A 16,718-nucleotide genomic window follows, 5' to 3' on the forward strand; every position below is an offset into this window, starting at 1 on the left:
ATCCGGTTAAGTAAATCACTCACATTCCTGGAATAAAATATTCCACACTAATTTTCCTTTGCACCGTAATTGAAGGAGTGAGTTTCCATATTTCGATCTTTCCTCAAATATGTCTTTTGTCTTTTGGAAAGTCTTTGCTGCATAAATTAAGATATCATTAGTTCATATGCCAAAATAACTTAGGGGAATTTCCATTCACACAAATATTGCATATTTGATATTTCTTCTGTTCGGTTCGGTTCGGTTCGGTTCGGTTTTGGTTTTTGATATTTTTTTATTCGGTTAACCGAACCGAATATATTTATATTATTATTTTTTTTAAATTTATATTAATAATTATATTCGCTTCAATTTCGGTTTGAATATTTGAAATATTTGCAAATATTTTTATTTAATTAGAATTTTAATTATTTTTTAATATATATTTTTTGAATTTTGATTCGGTTCGAATTATTTGCAAATATTTTCGGTTAATTGAAAATTTTGATTCGGATATGATTTGCGATTTTTGTTTGATTCAGATATCAAATATCTGCGTATTTACAAATTATCGGACTGTGTCCACTCCTGGTATTATGTTACCTTGGTTTCGGTGGCCTTGCTTTCTCGGGGTTGGTTAAATATGGCCCATTAAAACCACAAATTTTAATTTTTATTGAGGTAAAATCATTAAAAACACTTCGACACGTCCTTCAAATTTATTTGTAATAAAATACATTACATCATATTCCAAACATTAACCCAACATCTTACTCCAAACACGAAAATAAACATTTTTCTTAAAGAAGCTTTAAAACCACAATCTCAAACAATGACCAAACAGACCCAAAGTAATCAATTACTTAATTCATCAAAGACCCGACGTCCAACGGACTTGGTTCGAGGTCCCGGAGCTCATCAATGGCGTCAAACACTTGCATGTATTTCTCACCAAGACATACACATGCCTCAATCCCATCCCCAGCACTGGTGTCCAATAAGATAATCAAATTCGCGTACTCCGACCTCGAATGATCAAACGCAGTCGTCACCCAGACAGGCTTCCCCCACCCAAAGTCAATGTCGTAAATACCTATGTTGCACCAGCTCGACCATAGCAGCGGATCTGCCCCGCCGGACAAATCCGCCACCACCGACTGCATATTAACTTGGTACCCAAGAAACCCCCCGTCGCCTTGCATCCTCGTAACATATTCGCCGTCGATTCTCGCAACAGACTCCCGCAATTTCCTCGCCAAGTCTTTGTACACACCCCCGTCATCGTTCCGGCAGGACGCCGTCGTAGAGGCCGTACAGTTTCCAAAAACATCCATCCCCAACGGCGGCTGGGCTCGTCTTCTCAGGTTCACAGGCCAGACTATGACCGAATCCGATTTTCCATTTTTTAAGGATGCTTCCATGAAACATTTCCAGAGAAATGCTGAGACAGCCTCCACCCTGGTAGGGTTTTTCAAGCCTGTTTTGGCCTTAAGCGACGAAATCGCAATGGAGTCGAACACGTATCGCCGCATCCCCCATTTCCCAGTGGTAGAGCCAGAATTAGAAACTTTCTGTCCGAGCAGCTCATTCTTATGGGGGAATAGAATCTGTGAAATGTAATTAGGGCAGACTTCTTGTTTCGATCCCCGATTGGTCCCTGCCCAGGCCTTGAGGAAATTCACCATCGTCGTAAGATCGGCTACCTGGTGCGAAGCAAGAGTCGCGACGGCGATGGCGCCGCATTCGAAATAATTGACTTGGACAAAGACGACTCCCGACTGAGCCTTTACATATTCAAAATCCAACTTCATCGGAAAGAGGTGAAGCAGTAAATCCTGGCTAGAATTAATGACATCATGTAGGTGGCCGGGGAATTCGGCGACAGTAAAATCAACTCCGGCGTCGCTGCAATCGACGGAATGGTTGTCCTGATTGGCTCTTCCGGCGAAAGGGTAGAAGCGGGTTAAAATGATGGATAGTGAATATTTGAGCTGCTCTGTTGTCCGGTGACGATCATTGTCGGGACGAGGAGGAAAGAGGAGGAGGATGGGGATGAAATGTGGGGCGCATGTCTGGTCGATCATGGACAGCTTGTAGGTTCTGAGGTGTGCCGGTGTCGGAGAAGATGGCTTAATGTATTCCCTCGATGTGATTTTGCTCTCCATTTCAATTTCGATATTCTCCGAGTAATAAGCTTTCTTCAAAGATGATTTGCAGCCAGTGCAATTTCCTTCTCTGGTTTATGCTTTATATATATATAATGTATGGAATAGTGAGCCTGTTGTATTCCCGTCCACGAACTATTGCTCTATTTTTCTTTTTAAACACAAATTTTATATTTTTATTCTTCATTCTTTTATTACTTTTAATCTCTACCATACAATTAAGGACAAATTTGTCAATTTATAACAAAACACAATTACCTAAAAAATCGTGTAAATATATTTTACGAGAATAAAAATTAGAGTGTAGGAGTATTATTTAATTCTATCGAAAAAGATGATGATTAATATTAATATTTAATTATGATACTATTGTACTTGGTTTTATTTAATTAAAATTATAATAATTGATAGTAGACATATAAAATAATATTATTCATATTAATCATACATATATAGATACACCATGTTATAAATGTTATCTTATAATACTATTTTTTATCTTTTCAATGTCAGAGTAAAATTTGTTCATTTTTCCCAAGGAACACATTATTATTAAGTCGATATGAATTTGCTTTTCTACATTCAAATAAAAAAACACCTTATAAATGTTATCTTATAATCAATGGTCTCCCTCTCTCTCTCTTTTTTAAATCCTTTTCAGAAGGGATTTAGGGTTTATTCATCCAATTTATTTTTGGGTGAAACAATTTTTTATAAATATTAAAAATACAATATATATATATTAATATAATATCTATAATAATATTATGTTGATATAAAAAAATTAATAATTTAATATAAAATATTATTTTTACATTACCAATAATCTAAACATTGTTAAAGTATTTTTTCAACAAACAAAAAGTAAAATTCAAAGATATGAAAATATCGATTAATTAGTGTTTGAGATTAGGAATATCTAAACACTGTACGGTATAGAAAATAAACTGTAAAGTAAAATACTGGAAATTAAAGTGGTGATCCCCGAATCTCTTGACTTTCCTGTCGTTTGTAGATGATTGAAGATGCTTTCTCCAGAAAAATCCAAATCCTTAAATATTCGTTGAAGAAAACGCTTGGAACCGTCACCTGGTTTGTTACAGCAACCGCCGTCAACCGTCCAAAAAAAACGTTTTGAAACGTCGCCTGGTCAGTTACAGCAACCGTCTCGTCGCCAACTGCATAACCCAACCGACTAATCCAGCGACTAACTGGTCACTAGACCAAAAGACTCTTTGGCCGCCCCCACCAAGCGACCAAACTATCCGACCGCAGACCTTCCGACCTGCCTATCCGATCGAGGACCAACCGACCTGTAGACCGTCCGACTTGCAAGCTATCCGACCTGCGGACCTTCCGACCAGCGGACCGTCCGACCTGTAGACCGTCTAACTCGCAGATTATCCGACCTGCGGACCGTCCGACTTGTAGACCGTCCGACTCGTAGACTATCCGACCTGCGGACCTTCCGACCTGCGTACCGTCCAACTCGCAGACTATCCAACCTGCGGACCTTTCGACCTGCGGATCTTCCGACCTGCGTACCGTCCGACTCGCAGACTATCCAACCTGCGGACCTTCCGACCTGCGAACCAACCGACCGGACCAACCGACCGAGGATCAACCGACCTGCCTATCCGACCACAGACCTTCCGACCTGCCGATCCGACCGAGGACCAACCGACCAGACCAACCAATCGAGGACCAACCGACTTGAGCGCAAATTTTTCTCCTTTTCCACCCGATTTCGTGTCTAACTTCCTTCAAGATTTTGCTATTCTTATTATTATTATTATTATTATTATTATTATTATTATTATTATTATTTTTTGTGTGTAACAAACATAAAAACATATTTACCCAAAAACACAAAGTGAAGCCGTTGTGATTGAATATTGGTTTAGACCGTAGTTGGAAGATCAGTTTAGATGTTTGATATGATAACTTGTTTTATTAATAGTTGATTTATGATATTATATTGGTTTAAAAATCATCGATTAATAAATATATTTAGTATGTATATTATTTTAAATAAAAAATAAAGTTATATATTAGTATTTTTTTTATTGGTTAGTCTCTTTGCCAAAGTGGAATGCATCATTTAACTTTTGTAATAAATTAAAAAAATAATAATATATATTGATTAATGAAAGTGTATAAGATAATTTTAATATATTTGTTTTGTAAGTGCAATATAATAAATATTTTTATAAAAGTTAAGAAGTAGTTTGGTCTATGTGAAAATTGTGATATTTTGAGTCAAACAGACAAAAATAGTAAAATATATTGAATTGAGACAAAATGAATATTAGTTATTGAAAAATATAAAAATATTTGATGAATGGTGATATTGCTTTAGTTAAATAATTGTTATATATATTTTTTATATATAAGTAACTTGTGAGAATATAATGTGTATTTTTATTATAATTTTTAGATAACTTTTTATTAGAAGTAGCATAGAAAATAAATTACAAAAACAATAGTTTTTTTTTTTTTTGCATTTACGTGTATTTCTTGTTATATCACAATCAATAGAAATGTTTATTCGTAAACTTGCGGTGTTATTAACATTTAATTTTGGTTAGTGAGTATAAGTTTAAAGTAACTAATCTTACGGATTTTTTATATTATAATGAAATAATTATTGAAATTGATATAGTTTATTGAAAAATATAGATGAGTACATCATCAAAATAAACTACCACAAATTTTCCGATAAATTCGCTCAACTCATGGTTTATCAAACACATGAAAGTGTTGGTGCATTCGTCATTTCGAATGACATGACTAACCATTCCGACAAACCAAATATGATTTTAAAGGTTGTTTTCCACTCTTAGAAGAGTGGCTTAATATATCTAATTATTCTACCACCTAGAAAGATTAATACTAATATCTAATTATGATACTATTATACTTAATTTTACAAGTTATAATAATTGGATGGTAGATATGTAAAATAATACTCCATCTTAATCATACAAATAAATACACCATGTTAGAATTAAATATCTTATGATACCTTTTTTTATCTATTCAATGTCAGAGTAGAGTTTGTTCATTTTTGTTGGATAATCGATTATTTTGCAATAGATTATTTTTGTGTATGGGGTTTGGTTAATATTTTGGCTATTTTGCCTGTCTCGAGACAAACCAAACTGTGCAACCCCAAATTAAAACCTGGGTATATGGCCTAAGTCGCAATATTATTTTGATAAAATATTATCAGTTGGATAAATTTATTATAATCTCAAACGGAAGGTTTGAAATTAGAATAAATTACAATCGTTTCAAATGAAATGTTTGAAATTAGAATAAATTATGATCGTTACAAATAGAAGTTTTGTAATTAGAATCAATTACGACTGCTTCAAACGGAAGGTTTGAATTTATAATTAATTACATTGATAATTAAGGTCATAATTATGATCGTAATTGATCCACTGCCATTTTGGCAGAGTGGAGACGCCTATATAAAGGGCATCTCCCTTCATTCTAATTACTAACAACAATCCTTTCGTCCTTCTCTCATCTCTTCTAGTTTTCTGGCGGCCTCCCCAACTCAGTTCCTCTCTCGTTTTTGTTCGTCGGAGCTCCAACGATTAGAGGTGCCACTCTCATTGGAGACAGAAACCGTTTTATCTTTGAGTTAGAACGCCATCCACCGGAGGCACTACCGAGGCGTATCTAATTTTCGGAAAGAGGATCCATCCTCGACTCGGTTTCACGTTTATTCTCGCAATACCCATACTTTCCAGCAATCGAAAATTAGATAATACTTTGCGAAAATGTCAACCCCTGCCGAAACCGCCGCCAGAGCCATCGCCGGAGAAGTTTCCGGAGCCGTCGCCGGAAAATTCTCCGGAGGAATCACCGGAACCGCAGACAAGGCAGTCGCTCCTTCACTTGGGCCAGTTCCCTTTATGGGCAGCCCTTTGTTTTCTGGATTTGCCCCTGGGGGATATGAGGGATTTCCTGGGTTTGTGACCGCACCCTCTGCTTCATTCGCGGCCCAAACTGTTGGTCCTGGGCTTGGCCCACTGATGATGCCCCATGTACAAGTTCCAAAACCATTCACGGGAATGGACTTTAAGAGGTGGCAGGAGAAGATGCTCTTCTACCTGACTGCGATTGGGTTTGTCATGTTCGTGTTGCACGATGGCCCAATCACCCCAGAGTCTGGTGCGGATCAGCAGACGCATGCGAATTATGCATCGTGGGCACACGGAGACTACATGACAAGAAATAATATATTAGGTAGTCTCTCTAACTCTCTTTATAATGGATATTGCAAAATAAAGAGTGCGAAAAGGTTGTGGGATGCCCTTGAGAAAAAATATAAGTCTGATAATGCCCGGTCTAAAATGTTTGTTGTGGCCCGGTTTATGGACTATAAGATGGTCGATGACAAGTCTGTTGTCGAACAACTGGAAGAATTTCAACATATTGTTCACTCTGTTATCGACGAGGAGATGTCACTGCCAGAAAAGTTCATCACGAGTGTGATGATCGAGAAATTGCCCCCGAGTTGGAGCAACTTCAAGCACGGGCTGAAGCATGAGCTAAAGCAAGTGGGGCTTCAAGATCTGATTGTCCGAATCCGGATAGAGGAAGACAACAGAAAGCAGCACAAGGCTAAAAGTGGAGATATTGCTAAAGCCAATTTGGTTAGAGATCCCGCTAAAAAAACGTGCACGCCCAACTCAAACGGACAAGGGCAAAGCCAAACAGTCCAAGTTTACAGGTAACTGTTTTAACTGTGGTAAAACAGGACAGTAGGTTAAGGACTGCAAGACACCAAAAAGAAAGAAGCCGAGTTCCCAACTGGTCGAGACAAGCCACTGGACTGATCGTGATCTCAATAGTGACAACCTTGTCGTTGTTGTGTATGAAAAAAATAATGTGGATAGTCCAAGAGCTTGGTATATTGACACCGGAGCAACCTGCCATGTTTGCTCCGAAAAAACAAACTTCTCGACCTACAAGGAGACCGAAGGGAGGAAGCTACACATGAGAAATCATGCAACTTCTGAGGTCCAAGGCGTAGGGAACGTGGTGCTAAAGATGACCTCTGCCAAAGAACTAACCCTTAAAGATGTCCTGCATGTGCCAGACATTCGGAAAAATCTTGTTTCAGGATCGCTACTAGTTAGGCATGGTTTTAAACTTGTCTTTGTAGCAGATAAATTTATATTATCGAAAAACAAGATGTTCTTAACTAGGGGTTATCTTACAAATGGTTTGTTCAAATTGAATGTAATGGCCGTGCGCTGAGCAGCACCTACTGATAATAAAAATGTTATTTCTTCTTCGTACTTGATTGAGTGTTCTGATTTATGGCATTGCAGACTAGGTCATGTAAACCTAAATTCTATAAAAATATTTGTAAATATGAATTTACTAAATATAAAAGAGATGAACACTCAAAACAAATGTGAAGTTTGCGTAGAGGCCAAAATGACAAAATTACCTTTCCTATATGTCGAAAGAAAGACTAAGCCATTAGAGTTAATTCACACCGATGTATGTTATTTAAAATTTGTGCAAACTAGAGGTGGAAAGAAATATTTCATCACCTTTATCGATGAATGCACAAAGTATTGCTATCTTTACCTATTAAAGGAAAAGAGCAAAGCAATCGAGGCTTTAAAGAACTTCAAAACCGAGGCAGAAAATCAACTTGACTGTAAATCAAGATAGTTCAAAGTGATAGAGGTAGCGAATATGTGGCCCCGTTCAAGAAATTATGTAACGAAAGTGGCATAATTCATCAGACAACGGCTCCATATTACCCTAAATCGAACGGCATTGCAGAACGCAAAAATTGAACACTTAAGAAAATGATGAATGTCTTGTTGATAAGTTTAGGACTTCCCCAAAACTTGTGGGCGGAGGCGGAACTGCTGCAAATTATATCCTGAACAAGATTCCACTTAAGGGTAAAGATGCCACCCCTTACGAACTATGGAAAGGCAAGAAACCCACATACAAATACTTGTGTGGGGGGTGCCTAGCAAAAGTGGAAGTTCCGCCTCCAAAGCAAGTCGCTATCGGCCCAAAAACGGTAGACTGCATATTTATCGGATACGCACTAAACAGTAGTGCTTATTGTTTCATAGTTCACAAATCGGAAATCCCTGGGATGACCGAGGGAACTACGATAGAATCAAGGAATGCCACATTCTTTGAAAATATCTACCCTTGTAAAGAACGGATGCAATCAAACCCAAAATCCGTAGATGAAGAACTACGGGGCGTAAAAAGACAAATGACCAATAGCCCTGATCAAGAGACTTCAGAGCTTAGGCGTAGCAAAAGGACAAAGGTCGAGAAAACCTTTGGTCCGGATTTTGTTACGTATATGTTAGACAATGATCCAGCAACGATCAAGGAACCACTATCTAGTCCTGATGCTCCTTTTGGTATGAAGCAATAAATAGTAAAATAGACTCAATAATGCAAAATAACACTTGGGTGTTATCTGACCTACCTGAAGGTTGCAAACCACTAGGGTGTAAATGGGTTTTGAAAAAGAAACTCAAGGTTAATGGGTCTACTAACAAATACAAAGCCCGTCTCGTAGTAAAAGGCTACAGACAAACTCGAAGGGTACTGCGATACCAATTGTATATCTGATGTAAAAGACTCACTGTCTACAAGTGGATATGTATTTACAATTGGAGAAGGAGCTGTTTCGTGGAAATCCACAAAACAGACGTGCATTGCACAGTCCACAATGGAATCGGAGTTCATCGCCTTGGACAAAGCTGACGAAGAAACTGAATCACTGAGGAACTTCATGGATGATATTCCATATTGTACTAAACCAGTACCTCCAGTACTGATTCACTGCGATAGCCAAGCTGCAATAGCAAGGGCTAAGAATGGAATTTACAACGGTAAATCCCGACATATACGTAGACATAACACTGTAAGACAAGTGATCACCAGTGGGGTTTTGACTATTGAATATATAAAATCAATAGAAAACCTAGCGGATCCGCTAACCAAAGGGTTGCAGAGAGATCAAATGTACAAACTACTAAAGGGAATGGGTTTGAAATCCACAAGATATAGACAATTACAGTGATAACCCAACCAAATCACTTGGAAATCTCAAGCCTTGGTTCAATGGGAAAACTAAACTGTAAGAGTCCAGCACGAACACTCAATACAATTCCCTGAAAAGCAATGTGTTATAATGTGCAAAAGTAGTGAGGTTGAGTCAATGACTCTTAATGATCGTAAAGGTGTGAGTTAGATACCTTGACATAGGATTACCTATATAAGTGTGAAGTGTGGGCCGCTTCAAATGAAACACTTATGAATCCAAAGACGAGATCCATGGCCGAAATGAATCAAAATGTGAGAATAAAGTTGAGATTGAGACAGCGATACGTCAATATTATTGACTAAGTGCACGCAGAGGTGGAACAATTCAATGCATCACGTCAACTGGGCCACCAGTACACTCTGTAATGTTGACTATGGAAGGTTCAAAGCCAAAAACCACCTGTCCTAATGTGTCAATGTCTCACAGGGATTGAGATGGGTTTCTGTCCTTTATGGGCATTTCCACTCATGTGGGAGATTGTTGGATAATCGGTTATTTTTGCAATCGATTATTTTGTGAGTGAAAATGCGACGAGCTAGTGTACCAAATTAATTATATTAATTTGGAAGAAATAAATAAATATTATTTATTTATTGTGTATGAGGTTTGGTTAATATTTTGGTTATTTTTCCTGTCTCGAGACAAACCAAATTGTGCAACCCTAAATTAAAACCCGGGTATATGGCCTAAGTCGTAATATTATTTGGATAAAATATTATCCGTTGGATAAATTTATTATAATCTCAAACGGAAGGTTTGAAATTAAAATAAATTATGATCGTCACAAACGGAAGGTTTGTAATTAGAATCAATTACGATTGCTTCAAACGGAAGGTTTGAATTTATAATTAATTACATCGATAATTAAAGCCGTAATTATGATCGTAATTGATCCCCTGCCATTTTGGCGGAGTGGAGACGCCTATATAAAGGGCCTCTCCCTTCCTTCTAATTACTAACAACAAACAATCCTTTCGTCTTTCTCTCATCTCTTCTAGCTTTCCGGCAGCCTCCCCAGCTCAGTTCCTCTCTCGTTTTTGTTCGCCGGAGCTCCAACAATTAGAGGTGCCACTCTCATTGGAGACGGAAACCGTTTTATCTTTGGGTTAGAACGCCATCCACCGGAGGCACTACCGAGGCGTATCTAATTTTCGGAAAGAGGATCTATCATCGACTCGATTTCACGTTTATTCTCGTAATACCCATACTTTCCAACAATTTTTCCCAACAAACACATTATTATTATTGAGTTAAGTCGGTATGAATTTTCTTTTCTACATTAGAATAAAAAACACCTTAGAAATATTATCTTGTTAATGGTGTCTCTCTCCCCCCTCTCTCTATTTTTTTTTAAATAAAAGATTCTCGATTTGTTCATCCAATTTATTTTTGGATGATATAAATTTTTATAAATATTAAAAAAAATAATATATAGATATTAATATAATATATATAATAATATTTTATTCATTTAAAAAAAATTAGCAATTCAATACAAAATATTATTTTCATATTAGCAATCTAAAACAACTCATCAACGGGAGTGAGGAACACACCTACACTCCAAACCATATTTATTATGCAAATATTAGGTGTATTGAGGAGCAAGTTATTTAGCACAACATGCCATGATCACATAGGATCCAAGTCAAGTAAGCTACACATGAATTAACGAAGGAAAGAACCGTGTTCTCACAGGAACACACACACATATAGTATCTCAAAGCAGTCTACAAATAGAAAAATGAACGATACAACCAAACCAGAGGAGATCCAAGGTTGTAGGTCACACAGGTGCTTTCTGAGTTCGTTGTACACCAGAGAACAATAGTAGAACCACACTTACATATCAAATCAAGTCAAGTAACTGCAGAAGAAAATAAGTAGCAGAACAACTAAGAAGAAGATGTTAGTGACAAAATAGGTGAAGTGGAGTGAAAGAACAATCTATTCGAAGATCGATTGGAGTATGATCGAGACGTAAACGTAATGAAGTAATTCAAGAAACCACAGTGAAGTTGTGCTTTGTGTGCGTGTGAAGTGTATGGACGAAGGTGATGATGGTGATGGCGTCCACAGTGAGTGAGAGAAGTGTGTGGGTGAAGGTGATGATGGTAATGGCGTGCACAACAAGAGGAGTGTATGGATGAAGGCAGCGACAGAGTGAATTGCGGAATAATCAAAGTGAGTGAAGTGGAAGGCTCTGCCCTTCCAACTAGGTATATATATATATATATATATGTCAACAAAGTCCACAAGTAAGAGAGTGTGGGCTTGGCCCTATTACCTGCAGCAAGAGTGATGAAGCCCAACTTTTAACACACACCCCCCTAGTCGAAGGGCCATCATTAACAACATGAAACAAGTCAAACAAGTTATTAAGCTTACAAAGGTGATAAGAGACTTACTGTCGAAACTTTTTGTGAGCAAATCAGCACGTTTTTCATTAGAAGGGATGAAATCCCTCACCATGTGACAATCTACTTCAATGTGTTTTGTTCTTTCATGAAACACTGGATTAGCAGCAATTTGTAAAGTAGCAGTATCATCACAATATAGTTCTACAACACAATTAGGAAGAACATGCAAATCTTGAAGTATACCGAGGATCCAAGTTATTTCACCACATATGTGAACCATAGCCTTATATTCTTTTTTAGCATATGACCGGGAGACTGTTTACTGTGTTTTACTCTTAAAGGAGACTAGAGAATTTCTAACAAATACACAAAACCTTGTTACTGATTTCCTAGAGATTGGACAAGATACCCAATTAGAATCACAGTAAGCTTTTAGACATAGACTGCCATCCTTAGAGAATAGCACTCCCTGTCCAGGGCTCCCTTTCAAGTACCTTAATAATTTCAAGGCAGCCCGCATATGAGAGTTTTTAGGTTTTTGCATTAATTGGCTAAGAACTTGAACAACAAAGGCAATTTCAGGCGTAGTGAGAGTCAAGTAAATCAATTTTTCAACTAATTGTTGATATATAACAACATTTAAAACCAAATGATCATATTTGTTTTATCTGTTATCAAGCTTTAAATGTTGGTCCATAGAAACCAAAGAATGTTTACATCATAGCAAGCCAAATTCAGAGATTAAATTTATAGCACAATACACCAAGAAAAAATAATCCCTTTTATCACACCTAACAACTTCTATCCCCAACAAGTAATTAAGAGTTCCTAAGTCTTTGATTTTAAATTTATTATTAAAGAAAACCTTAAATTCACCAATTTTCTTAACACCATTTCTAGTTATGAGAATTTCATCAACATAAACTAAGTCTATAACAATCAAATCAGTTTAAATATTAACAAACAATGAGTAATCATGTAGGGACTGTTTAAATCCAAACTCACTCATTGTTGATATCAACTTTTCATTCAACTGCCTAGGTGCCTGTTTCAAACCATACAAGCAATGTTTGTTTTGAAACTTCTCTGGATACCCTTCTGGTGGTGTCATGTACAAAATTTCATGAAGATCACCATGTAAAAAGGTATTATTCACATCCAAGTGAAAGATTTCCCAATTTGACTTATCTGCAACAGATAAAACATAACAAACAATAGGCATTTTGACCATTGGTGAGAAAGTTCCATGATAATCCAAACCCTTCTTTTGGCTAAATCCCTTAACAACAAGTCTAGCCTTATATCGCTTAACTGTTCCATATGAGTTGTACTATACTTTGAACGCCCATATACAACCTACATGTTTTCTATCCTTAGGTAAGTCAGAGAGGACCCAAGTTTTGTTCTCAGTGAAAGCTTTCATCTCAAGATCTATAGCCTCTTTTCATTTGGGATTGCGGACAACCTCCTTGACACTTTGGAGTTCAACTGATCTGTCTAGGTTAGCCATCATACAGAGGCTTTCTTTAGACATCTCAGTTGGGTCTTGACACACAAAACTTAGAGGATATCTGACTATAGCATTTCTTATAGAGATTTGATAGTCATGAATATAAGAGGGCATGTTACGCTTTCTACTCAACTATTCCCTATTGGAACATGCCTTAGGAATTAAGTCATTTATTTTTGCCATCACAACGGACTCAATGTGTTGATTTGTGTTGCCAACATCGATAATACTTGGTTACAAATTCAAAGAAAAATCTCGAATATTACCAAAAGGCGCCACCAAATGATTACCCTTACAAACCTCAAAAAAATCATCATAGGCATGAATTGAAGGCACGGATTTTGGAGCAGAGAAATGAGAGTCATTTGTTGTTACAACAGTTTGGAAAGAAAACACTAACTCATAAAAAACATCATAAGAGACAGAAACTATACACATTTCCATATAAAAAACTTTATAACCTTTCTTATTTTGTATATACCCATCAAAACAGCAACATCCAGCTCTAAGATAAAACTTATTTAAAACATTCAAATTTGTAGCATAATATAAGCACCCAAACACTTTTATTGTATTAAGTTTGATTTTCAGCCATGAATGACCTGCAAGAGACTCTTGTTATCAAGAAGAAAGGTGGGAAATCTATTTATTATATAAAAGGCTGCAAGCACGCAATCCCCCAAAAATTAATGGGACAATTGCTTTGGAACATAAGAGCTCTAGCAACATTTACATATTTTTTGTTTTGTCATGATTTTTTTATATTTAAAAATAAATATTATTAAATATTACTAGATAAATTATTAAATTTAATATAATTTTATCAATTTTGTTATTTTTTATCAATCATAATTCTTATTATTATATCAATATTAATACCAAATATATAATTTATAAATTAATCACATGTCCTATTTAATTATTTTAGAATTTTATATTTTTTATTAAAAATGTTATTGATTCACAGAAATGAATTATATTAATAAATATTTATATGTATTGAAAATCTTTTGGATAATTAAAATAGTTGAATAAATATTTTTGGGAATAGTACGAGGGATAGAGATAAGATTTGTTAAGATAATAAATAACTCCAAAAAGAAAGGATATGACTACGTCTGGGATTGATGGATGTAATTTTTTAAATCAGAATAATTAAACATCATAAAAGAGTTATCCTAACAACAAGTGTTATATAAATTTGTTGTATTTTTAAATATATTTCAATAAATTTTATTATTTGAAAAGTTGAATTAAACCTAACAGTGTAATTCAGAGGAAAATATTATTAAGAGCATTTTTAATTGGTAATTTATATTGATTATATTTGATAGATTTATTACAATTAAATAGTTTTTACTTTTATCATTTTATTTAAATATATTTTTTTCTATGGCTTTTTATTTAATTTAGAAGGAAAAAAACTGAAAAGAAAGTAATAATATTATGACAATAATATTTTTAATTTTTAATTTACATTTTTTAATTATTATACTTAAATTCCATTTTTATTTTATTTAATTTTAATTGTTTTTGTATAGTTTTATTTTTCTTCAAATAGATGAACCAAATTTTTTTTTTAATATGTAATTTATTTTTTTATATCTATATTTTTTTCATAAATTAATTTAAATAATATGTATCTAAAATTTACAAATATATTATTATTTAAAAAATTATTATTTATAATTTAAAATTAAATTAGGTATTATATTACTAAATAACCCGTGCATTCGCATAGGTTATAGGCTAATATAATATATATATATATAGATATACTAGCCTATTACCTGTGCTATGCACGGATAATTATAAAATTTATGATATTAATTTAATTTTTATATTTTAAATAATAAATTTTATTTTAATAATAAAATTTTGTATGAAAATAGTCAAATATTAATTTATATAAAAAATAAACTATAAATAAAAATTCGGTAATTAAATCAAATAAAAAAAATTAAGTAAACGAATCAAAATTTCACAAATATACTATTACAATTTAAATTCAAACATAATAGAGATAAACAAAAATAATTAGTAGAAAATAAAATAACACAATAAATAATTTTAAAAAATACATATACAATAATAATGAAATATTAGAACATTATACTCGAAACTAAATAAATTAGTAAATAAATATATAATAAGAATAAAAAGAATGATTAGCACAAAATTAAAATTAATTTAATAAAGTTGTTATATATAATAAAATAAATAAATAAATAAAAAGACAAAATCTAATTTTTCTTTCTTTCTCTTTCTCTTATATTTTTTTTCTTCTCATTCTCTCTCTCTTTTTTTTTAAAGATTTTTTTTATCATAGATAAAAAATTTGATTAGTAAAAATTGTCATATAATTTAAAATTTATAAGTCAGAAAAAAAATTTATTATAAAATTTTCACTGTATAAGGAATGATAGATAATATATAAAAGAGGTAATAATATTTTTTCATGTGAAAAATCATTCAGTTCCTTTCAACGATAACAAATTATATGCGTAAATAAAATACGAAAAAAAATAATCAAGTGAAAACCCTTAAAAAAGGTAAAAGAAATAAAAAAAAATCACGCGTTGTCCAAACCAAAAGTAGATAATTCACAATAATGAAATAAAATATAAGATTTTTTAAGAATACATGTAAACATGCTTGATCATCGTTAAATCAACGAACAAAAATCATATATTTAAGAAAAATAAAGATAAAAAAAAAAAAAACAAACATAAAAACTTTGTCATTCTGGTCAAACTAAGTGTATCCAACCAATAATCCCAACGTTTAAAAAAACAACGAATTACGAACACTTCTTGAAAATTTCTGATTGGTAGCGATTGCCGTTTTTCCGAACCTGCTCAATGTTGGACGAAAATCTCATAATTATTTTTGTTATGGCAATTTTGGCTTAATCTCTTGTGTATATATAGATATATAAAACCCTAATTTTATAAATATTTTCTTATTTATTATTTCGATAAATCTGGATTTTGTTAGATTAATTAGTTGTTATCCTAAAAAATTTTAACTGATTATTCAAACTTATTATTTAAAAAATAAAAAAATTCTAAAATGATGAGAGTTTACGAATTAAAGTGACTTGTGCTATATATATTAATATATATGCAATATATATAATTAGATCAATCTTAATTGTGTAATCTCGACAAAATCTAGTACTAAATCCAAACAAAATAAATAAGTAAAATATTGAAAATATTTGTCACTAAGATTAATTTAATTTATTATGAATAGTTTGATTGAAAATCTTATGGCCTTAGGACATCCGCATCGGGGGATCTTTCCCTTGTAGAACCCTCCACGTCATTGCCACATCCTTAAAAGAAACCAAAAATTTTTTCTAGGTTGCTCTGCAGAGCAACCCACAAAATTTTTTTTTTTTTTTAAAATATTATTTATTTAGTTATTTATTTTTATTTTTTTATATTTTTGTATTATATAAAATTTTATTCTCTACAAAATGATATATATTAATATAATTTTATTTAAATTTAATAATATTATTAATTATTTTAATATAAATTAAAAAATATATAATGAGGTGGAAGAAAGAGATTGTGAAATAA

The 16,718-nt window shown here is 33.7% G+C and overlaps 1 protein-coding gene across 1 annotated transcript; it reads right to left on the reverse strand.

The window, feature by feature from the left end:
* Positions 1-658: 658 nt before the first annotated feature.
* LOC127259825 (stemmadenine O-acetyltransferase-like) lies at positions 659-2,216 on the reverse strand. The gene has a single exon (XM_051287440.1). The coding sequence runs from the start codon at positions 2,142-2,144 to the stop codon at positions 843-845; it is 1,302 nt and encodes a 433-aa protein (XP_051143397.1). The 5' UTR covers positions 2,145-2,216; the 3' UTR covers positions 659-842.
* Between the last annotated feature and the right edge of the window lie 14,502 nt (positions 2,217-16,718).

Source organism: Andrographis paniculata, unplaced genomic scaffold (assembly GCF_009805555.1).
Source record: "Andrographis paniculata isolate CXL003 unplaced genomic scaffold, ASM980555v1 Contig60END, whole genome shotgun sequence".
NCBI classification, from domain to species: Eukaryota; Viridiplantae; Streptophyta; class Magnoliopsida; order Lamiales; family Acanthaceae; genus Andrographis; species Andrographis paniculata.